The sequence below is a fragment of the Triticum aestivum genome, chromosome 3B (genome assembly GCF_018294505.1).
Source record: "Triticum aestivum cultivar Chinese Spring chromosome 3B, IWGSC CS RefSeq v2.1, whole genome shotgun sequence".
Lineage (NCBI taxonomy): Eukaryota > Viridiplantae > Streptophyta > Magnoliopsida > Poales > Poaceae > Triticum > Triticum aestivum.
The window spans coordinates 579,219,081-579,228,664 of record NC_057801.1 but is presented as its reverse complement, the minus strand read 5'-3'; the positions used below and the strand labels follow the sequence as shown (position 1 = coordinate 579,228,664).

The window sequence follows — 9,584 nt, the reverse complement described above, 5'->3', positions numbered from 1 at the left end:
ACAATCTAGCGATATGGTCTGGATGACGGTGGGTATAGCAGTTGGCTATGGCTAGAAGATGGTACGCATGCATACTCACATAAAACACACGCGCCCGTGCCGTGCGCCCCGGCATCACGGCCTCGGGTTGTTCCTTTTTGTTGCTCGTATAATTATGGGCGCCCCTTGTCTTGAGCGCCCACCTGTACCCGCCGCCCCCGTCCCCATTTACAATTCAACATTTGTTCCTACTCGCAAAGACCTCACCCCGCTCGGTCCCCATCTCCCCGATACCAATCTTCCGAGCGTCTCGTGTCCATAGACCACAGGCGCGCTCCCGGCCACCGCGTTACCGCTGCACCATTCCTCAGAGTGTCTCGGCAACCTAGCGAGCCACGCACAGCGGACCAGAGAGAGCAGCTCTGCAGTTCGTTTGGTGGCGCGCCTTTACTGCCGCCCAACCCCATGGTGGTTTAATTGCCTCTGCCCGCCTGCCCTCCCTCGCTCGCTATCTCTCGCTCGGGTGCTCCTGCTGCGGCGCCCCAGCCTGCGCCTGCCATAAGTAATGCGCGCTCCGCGGTGACTCACCGACGACGCGCGCATTCACGCCCCAGCTACCACCGCGTCCGCGCGCAGGAGATGGGCGAGAGGAGGAGGCGCATGAGCGCCGTCGTCGGCGGGGACGGCCGGGGCGAGGAGAAGGCCGCGGCACCGGCACCGGCACCTGCGCCGGCGCCGACGGTGTGGTTCGCGCTCAAGAAGTCGCTGCAGTGCCGGTCCCAGTCGTCGGAGGTGCACGTGCCCAAGCCCAAGGCTAGCAGCTCCAGCGCTGGCAGCGCTGGCGCCGGCGGGCACCTGTCGTCCATCGTGACCAAGCGCGCGGCTCGGTCCGGGTGCTCGCGCTCCATAGCCAACCTGCGGGACGTCATCCACGGGAGCAAGCGCCACCCAGGCCAGCCGCCCAGCTGCAGCCCGCGGTCCATCGGCAGCAGCGAGTTCCTCAACCCCATCGCCCACGAGGTGGTGCTCAGCACCAACTCCCGCTGCGAGCTCAAGATCACCGGCTTCGGCGGCTGCGGCGGCCTCGGGGCGGCGGGGGGAGGAGCGCCCGCGCACGAGGCGGAGGGCGGCGACGGCGGCGTCGTGTCGTCCTTCGTGGGCACGCTCCGCCCCGGCACGCCGGGGCCCGGCTGGAGCCACGGCCTGCAGTACAGCGGCTCGTGCCGGGCGGGCAGCATGCGGTGCACGCCGCCGAGGTCGCCGAACCCGCTGCTGGACAGGGACGGCGCCGCCGCGGCCACGGCCCACCGCGCGTCCTGCGAGGTCGACGCCGCCAAGGCCGGCGGCAAGGGCTCCGGCGGCCTCAGCTGCCACAGGTGCACCGAGCAGTTCGGCAAATGGGAGGCGCTGGAGGCGCACCACCTATCCAAACATGCAGGTGAGGATGACATCTGCACTGCATTGCTTTTGTTGGTGCTAGTGGTACTGGTTCAGATCGACCCGGACACCCGGTTGGTAGATCTTCAGGGTACCGGAATGTTACTCCCGTCCTTTTCGCATTTCAGCAGCCGGTTAAAAACATACACCACCTTTTGCAGTCAATATACACTTGTGGACTCAGGATAGTGCCACTTCAATTACTAGTACTACCATTTCTCTAGCTCCAAAGTTACATGGCTTTTAGCTGGCATAGGTTTCAGTTTTCACGTTCACAGTTTCACCACTAGGTTTCTCCAGATACTGTCTGTTTTTTTGCTCTTGGCGCGAATCCATGCTTTGGATTTCGATCTCCACAAATCACAATAACTGCGGCCATGTGGGTTGAGATTCTGCGAAATCTTTCATCCCCTCCTGTAGCCTACAATCACTTTTTCTGCCCTCCATTATGATGTATGGCGCCCATGAAACATTTACAGTGCAGCAGTAAGTAGGTCTGATGGTGTTCACCTAGTAGGCTATAATGTTTGACTAGTGGCAGTGTATCTAATGGTGTTTTACTTTAATGATGATGGTGGGTGTCTGTCAGTGACGGAGCTGGTGGAGGGGGACTCGTCGCGGAAGATCGTGGAGATCATCTGCCGGACGAGCCTGCTCAAGTCGGAGAGCAGCTGCGTGCGGATCGAGCGCGTGTTCAAGGTGCACAACACGCAGCGGACGCTGGCCCGCTTCGAGGAGTACCGGGAGGCGGTGAAGCTCAAGGCGAGCAAGCTGGCCAAGAAGCACCCGCGCTGCCTCGCCGACGGCAACGAGCTGCTGCGCTTCCACGGCGCCACGCTCTGCTGCGCGCTCGGCTCCGCCGGCGCCAGCAGCCTCTGCGCCTCCGACAAGTGCGCCGTCTGCCGCATCATCCGCCACGGCTTCTCCTCCTCCTCCTCGCCCAACGCCAAGAAGGACGGCAAGGCCAGCGTCGGCGTCTTCACCACGTCCACCAGCGGCCGGGCGTTCGAGGCCGCCGACGAGGAAGACGACCCGGCGGCCGCGGCCGGCGGTGCGCGCAGGGCGCTGCTGGTGTGCAGGGTGATCGCCGGGCGGGTGCACAAGCCGCTGGAGAACGTGAGGGAGTTCGTGGGGCAGACCGGGTTCGACTCGCTGGCCGGCAAGGTCGGGCCCTACGCCAACATCGAGGAGCTCTACCTGCTGAACCCGAGGGCGCTGCTGCCGTGCTTCGTGGTCATCTGCAAGCCTTGATCCCGCGCTAACCGAGCACTACTCCTCAAATTAACCATTCTTTTTCTCTCTCGGTTGCCTGCCACTCTGTTAACGTTTGCACGGGCCATGACGCGGTGCGGCTGCCTGCTAGTAGTATTGGCCAGATGCATTTTGTCCATATTCCTGTGAATGTACGTGAATGCCTTCACGTGTAGGAGCAGATCGCTTCGCCGTTTTCCTTTCCGGGTGGTCACGACGCACGCAGTGCTAATTTGCTAGACGACATGGACGGGAACCAACGATGGCTGTTGGTACTACGTGCGTGCTCATCTGGCTACTTGCGTTGTGTACCCTCGTCGCATGGACACCTGAACAAAATTTACCGTAGCGGAGCATCAAGAATCATTCAAGAGAGGTAAAAAGTGCCTATGTTTGTAGGAGTAGGGTCAATGCACCTCCCTGGTTTGTGCAAGTGCAGTTGTACTCCGTATATACTAGCCCGCCTAAAGCAGACAGAGGGCGTAGAGTTGTATTTTTCAAATGTTTGTCTGACTTCTCCGTGGTCGTCTTGGAATAGATTCGATTCCATGCATGCATGTATTTTCAAATCCTGCTCTGGGGCTCTGCATTGAATGTGCTCTGACTTTTTGCATCGTCGTAGGGGCTCCATTGCTTGTTTCAAAAATTCCTTCGGCGGCTCTCACTCTCATTCATGGATAGCCAGCCACTGACCCCGCTTTCAAAATTGTGCTGCGAATACCACTGAGCAAATCTTATCGATGGCACGTCCTTGGCTGCGGCTAGATCGCTACCAGCCATCTGAGCCGACCATCAATGCTCTTTTCTGTTGATGTGTCTGTGGATACAGTGCAGATCAGAGAGTGATACGATCATACGATGGACCAGCCAGGTTGCAGCAGCGCCCTGTAGTACGAGAAACCCGAGAAAGTTTGCCGTCGGTTTGCTAAAACCCGAGAAAGTTCGTCGGCCATTGGCCCGTGCTCATCTGAAAAGTTAGTGAAAAAGTCATGTGTGAAGAAGAGGCTCACTTGGCACTTGCCAAGCCATATCGGTTACTCCTTTCCCAAAGACCCTGACGAAGATCTCACGGGCTGTGTCACTACAGTTTAATCGAGACAGGATCTTCAGACCATACCATCACACCGTTCCACGGAGTGCCGTGTCTTGGAGAGGCGCTAACTTTTTGGCATGCCACTAATCTCTGTTCCTTCCTTTGACCATGAACTGGCATTCATGCGCATTGACTGCACGCACGCACAGACGCCCGCCTACGGTTCCGTGTGTTTCTCTGACCTGCGCCATCCCTCTCCGCGTCGCGCGCTAATCACGTCGACGTCGATGTCCCCGTCTGGTTTGGCGCAGCTTGACAAATTTCTGGGGTTATATAGCCGGCCTGGCCATCTTTGTTTACTCGATTCTTCGCCCTGCCTAACCGCATGAGCATTGACTGATTCGGAACGCACCGTGAGCGAAACCTTGCTGGTTGTTATGCTAGGGTTGTGTTGTGTGATCAGGACGTTTTGCGGTTATGTGTCGTGGCGGCATATGGTTCCGGGCAAGACCCAAGTGCAGAGCCTGGACTTGATGGCTGGCATCAGCGCTCTGCAGCCTGCACTACCAGCTGTCACTGCATCCCTCAGATGTTCATCAAGGGGCAGGCCAGAACAGCAGTGGAGCTATTCAGCACTGCACTAAGCAAGAGAAATCCCAAGGGTTACTGCATGCAGATATGCAATCAACCTACCAGACGACAGTTTATCTAAAGAAAACTACCAGATGGCGGTTTATCTAGAAAAAAAACATACCATATGACAAATAAACCGTCTTATCAGTTTTCAGAAATGAAAATTGTCCGGGGGGAGAACCCTTTTTTTTTGAAGGAAAAAAAGACAAATAAATCAACGGACCAGAACGCCATCATCACCGCACCGCCAACATGGGAAAAAAAGGCTCTTGTGAGTTGGAGAATGTAACAGCGGTGTCGGGTGACACCTTCCTGGTTGTTTTCAACCGCAGGGAGACGCCAAAAACAACGGGCTATCAGTTTCAACATTGAATTTGGGAGCAAATGAGTACACAAAATAAACCAGGGAACAAACTACAGTTTATATATGACAGGTCAGAAACGATTAACTACCAAAGACAAGAAACTGTAAGAACACAAGCTTTGCGCATGGTTCTTACCTACAAATGGCCTCAAGACAAAATGTTTATCATAGCTTCAGTAAGCAGCAAAGCTAGGAAACTGACCCGCGGGTGGCCTGAATAACAAGGTGGCTGATATGTTCTCATAGTGTCTTCCATGGTTGATAAGGCCAGATGACAAAATTGAAAAATGAAAATAGCATGTACTCCAGGAGTGTCAGGGGACAATGATACGCCTCATTAGGGATCAGAGGAATTGTGGAAATACACCCATTGCTCGTACAGAAAGAGAGGTGCCACTGCCAAATACTAGTTTGCAGATAACAATGATCATCCACCTGAACAGCACACAGAAAGTAACAATCTGCTGCCAGATATCCTAAGCTTGACATGAGCAAATGGACAGCACAGCAACGAGCACTGGTCGGTCAATAAGGCGTGGCATCAATCGGTCAACCCACCAAGGCTTAAACCTGGGGTGGCTCAATACCTCTAATTAAAAGAAATGCACAAAGAGTAACACTGGCGGAGTTGTACAGGTAATACTTACAGTACTTCACAGTCCCTCTGTAAAGAAATATAAGACCTTTTAGATCAAGTAGTGATCTAAAAGGTCTTATATTTCTTTACAGAGGGAGTACATGATTCTAGTCCTAACATTTGACAACACTGGTGTATTTTGATATAACCCCAAAACAATTGTTTAGTTGACTACATACTTAATTTCATAGTTTGAAGTCTCCGAAGAATTTTGAGGATAGTCTCAAAGCCTAGCGGTGTCATACTGAAGTCAATTTCATTACAATTAAAGTAGGTCGGCTCCTACCATATTCTTAGGAAGCAAGAATCTTAACTGTGAGAAACCACTAGTTCACCTATACTATTGTAATTCATACAGTTCTTCCTTGTTTGGTTTACAACTCTACTGCCTCGTAATTGAAGGAGGTCCGCTCCTACCATCTTCTTAGGAAGCAAGAATCTGAATTGTGAGAAATCACTAGTTCACCTACTGTCCTAATTCACAAATTCTTGTTTGCTTTACAACTCTACTAGCTTGTTATATGATAAAATATGAAGATCAGTTCATAAAAGGAGAAAGACAAGGCTCACTACAGCAAATGAGAATAGTACTCCTTCCGATCCATAATAGTCGTCGCCCAAACAGATGTATCTAGCAATGAAAACGTCTAGATACATCCATTTCGGCGACAACTAGTATGGATCGGAGGGGAGTGCTTGACGATGCAACGAATCCATTCTGGAATGGAGCTACAACTATTCACCTCTAGTTTGGCAATCTAGTAACCTAACAAACTAGAACTATTGAAGCTGATCATTGATCAAAGGCCTTCTAACTTCATATATGCCATAACATTTGCATTTTCCATGCTTCAAAGAGAAATACTAAAATAAACAATAAGAATCAAAAAACTGGGAGATATGTGATTGTCTTCATCGCAGAGCTAACAGTTGAATCAGCAATGTCCAGAAAATAAAAGTATCCATAAAGTACAATACTTTTGGAGGATGTTTCCAGACACAAATATTAGATCCATACAAATAAATGGATGCAACGAGGAAAATCAGCACAAGCAAGTCATGGCAGATAAGAATAAAGACTTCTGTGGATCTCTTCTAAAACGAATAGAAAGATTTTCAATAAGCATCACAGCTCAGGGCAAGCTTAACCAATACCTTATTAAACTAGTTTAACCACTACTTTAACTTGCACTTTTTGTTGTATCATGCCAACAGAGGAACAGAGTAAAACAGGCCATGGTGAAATTTGGCATGCATCAGTAAAAGTCTGACCTATGAATTTATTTTTCAGTCTCGTGCTCCACTTCACACTCTTCTTCTGATATTGCTTCTTCCTCATCAGTTTCAGCTCTTAATTCACTGCCTTTTGTACTATCAGGCATCCTCAAACCCTTTCGGGGGTAGTACTTCTTCCGCCCCAGCACAATAATCTTGGCAGCCTCCTCCACCCTCAATACATCTACCAATGCATTCACTACATCCTGCAGCACACCACACTCCACTCTAAGGTTCCTTTTATGACTAAAGATTTTATAACAGTACGTCAGTGCACAATCCAGCTCCCCAGCCTGCAGAAGGTGTGGCAGAAGAGTCTCATATGTTCCCTTATTTGGGGCACACTCATTTTTTACCAAATCATCATACAGCTTCTTGGCCTCCTGTAACTTCCCGGCTTTGCAATATCCTCGAATCAACTCATTGTAGGATACTGTATCGGGTTTTGGCCCATCCTTCTCCAATCCCTCCAGCACAGCAGCTGCATCATCAATCCTCCCTTCTGCAACCAAACCCCGCAGCTTGGCATTGTAGCACTTGGCGTCAGGCTCCAAATTCCTCTCCTTGATCATCTCCCATACTGTCTCTGCTTCATCCAAGCGGCCATTGTTGCAAAACCCATTCAACAGCGTGTTGAAAGTAATAATGTCAGGTGAAACACCGATCTTCTCCATGAGATGGACAGCGTCAAGAGCAGCTGAGACGTCGGGCTTCCGGCACAATGCGTGGATGAGTACGTTGTAAGAGTATACGGTGGGAACAATCGAGGGGTAAGTGGCTGGGATCTCCTGGAATGCAGCAGTGAGCCCGTCAAAATCTCCGGCATCGGCGTAACAGGAAAGAAGGGAGTTGAATGTCATGTTGGATTTATGCTGCGCGGGAAGTTTATGGAAGGTTGCGGCCGCGTGGGATGGCATGGAGGCACGGCCGTAGAGGCGGATGAGGCGCGAGGCGAATCCCTCGGCTGAGGTCTCGAGGAAGGGCATCTGCGCTTCGATGATGGCCTCGATGCCGTCTTGGCGGCCGAGGGAAGTGAGGCGGCTCACCGCTATCTCGAACACGCGGTGCCGGTCGCGGAAGCGCGACGACACGGTTGACGCTTGGATGAAGCCGGAGATCAGCTTGTCAGGGTCGCGCTGCCGGCTGAGGGCCTTGACGAGAAGCCCAAGGGGCTTCGGGAGCTTGTGCTTCCCGTCGGAATCACCTTTGGCGGCGGGCTGTGCGCCGAGGGGCTTCGGGGGCTTCTCGTCCGCGATGGAGACGGCATCGGCGGCGGGCGGTTTCGGCGTCGGCTTCGGCTTCGGCGCGCTCTTGGTCTTGGGATTGCGCTTGGGTGGTTGTACGATTGGCGAGGAGGAGGAGAAGATGCGGGAGAGGCTGTTTGCCCGGGTGGAGGCGGTGGCGGCGGCGGCGGCGGCAGCCGCGGCGGTGGTAGCCATGGGAATGCGGCGGGTGGAGGGGGTTTGGGGCGAAAGGAGTGGGGAATGAATGGGCGAAGGAGGGTTTTGCCGGCTCATTTCGATGCCGTGCTTCTTAATTAGGCCATCAAATGTTAGCCCGTCTGACCGTTTCCCAGCCCAGCCCAACCGAACCACGAAGAAAAAGCCTCGAATGCACAGCCCGTCTGGCTCGACGGACCCGCGCCGGCGATGGACAGGCACGTCCGGCGGCTGCTGAACCGCGTGGCGATCGCCCTGGCGGCCGTGGCCACCGCCGCCCTGCTACAACTGTTCCGCCACCCGTCCACCTCCTGCTTCGGCGGCTCGCTCGCCCGTTCCTCCCTCTCGCTGTCGATGGCGCCCTTGCCCCGCACCTCCTGCGACGCCGCATCCCGCCGCGTGGTCGACCCCGACCTCCGCCTGGCCAAGCTCCGGTCCTCCCCGCGCTGGCGGCGGCACAGCGCGGCCCTCTCCGCGTCGGTCATCGATCCGCTCCGTCGGCTGCGCCTCCTCCGCGGCTCCTCGCGCGTTCTCTGCCTCGCGGCCGGTGCGGGGCAAGCAGTCGACGCGCTCCGCGTGGCCGGCGTGGGGGACGTCACCGGCGTTGATCTCGTTGACTTCCCTCCCCTCGTGCGCCGTGCGGACCCGCACAACCTCCCGTTCTTCGATGACGCCTTCGACCTCGCGCTCTCCAACGACCCGGCGGCGTTCACCGGCGCGCTCTTTCCGTCCAGGTTCGCGTCTGAGATCGAGCGCACCGTCCGCCGTGGCGGCGCGATCGCGATCGCCGTCGACCGGCACGTCGACTTCTCCGTCGTAGCCTCCCTCTTCAGAAAGTCACGCCTCGTCGATGTGAGGAATGCTACCTTGGATGGGTCCGCGGCCAGCATAGTAATCCTCAGCACCAACGCGGAGCGCCATTGATTCCATTTGTTCCTCTTTTGGACAATTTGTAGGTTCGATATCAAAGAGCATGCACATAGGGTTGCTCGGTGAACTTTTAGTTGCGATGCTTGAGTATTCAGTAGTGGACGTGTAGGTACGGCGAATGAACAAAAAATGAAACTACATATGGATACGTGCTTGGTATGTACTGCAATGCTATGTTGATATATACTCAGCGCTTTGTATTGGATGATGTAGTTGGGGCTTTTGAGCAAGTACAATAGTAGGCTTATAGACCACTTATTGCAATTTCGTCTATGTGGAATAGAGAGACATGAAAAGGCAAGGGACATGGACGAATCTACTACTCGGACTCTGGGTGCTATGGAAGCATAGGAATTCATGGTGTTAGAGCATTTCTAGTAGTACCCCTAAACCCTCAAACCCTAAAAAATAACCGCTTTTTTACGGATTAAGATGAAAAATTCCCAAAGAATAGAACCCCTTAACCCTTAAACCCTCAAAAAAAATTAGGGGCTCAACCCCTATTCTCCTTCCCAGCCTGTAGAAACAGGGGTTGGCCAGCCCAACCCCTCCCCGACCCGGTTCCTCGCCAACGACGCGTGGGAGGGAGTTTTCAGCTCCCCCTCC

At 53.7% G+C, this 9,584-nt stretch overlaps 3 protein-coding genes across 3 annotated transcripts; 2 read left to right on the top strand and 1 right to left on the bottom strand.

Moving 5' to 3' along the window:
* The first annotated feature begins 266 nt into the window (after positions 1-266).
* LOC123071032 (uncharacterized) lies at positions 267-2,806 on the top strand. The gene is made up of 2 exons (XM_044494494.1): positions 267-1,417; positions 2,006-2,806. The coding sequence occupies exons 1-2, from the start codon at positions 619-621 to the stop codon at positions 2,665-2,667; spliced, it is 1,461 nt and encodes a 486-aa protein (XP_044350429.1). The 5' UTR covers positions 267-618; the 3' UTR covers positions 2,668-2,806.
* Positions 2,807-6,278: 3,472 nt separating this feature from the next.
* LOC123071033 (pentatricopeptide repeat-containing protein At3g13160, mitochondrial) lies at positions 6,279-8,110 on the bottom strand. Its single transcript, XM_044494495.1, has one exon. It carries the CDS (start codon positions 8,046-8,048, stop codon positions 6,615-6,617), a length of 1,434 nt encoding a protein of 477 aa, XP_044350430.1. The 5' UTR covers positions 8,049-8,110; the 3' UTR covers positions 6,279-6,614.
* A 129-nt stretch (positions 8,111-8,239) lies between these two features.
* On the top strand, positions 8,240-9,153 carry LOC123071035 (uncharacterized). The gene has a single exon (XM_044494496.1). It carries the CDS (start codon positions 8,259-8,261, stop codon positions 8,970-8,972), a length of 714 nt encoding a protein of 237 aa, XP_044350431.1. The 5' UTR covers positions 8,240-8,258; the 3' UTR covers positions 8,973-9,153.
* The last annotated feature ends 431 nt before the right edge of the window (positions 9,154-9,584 follow it).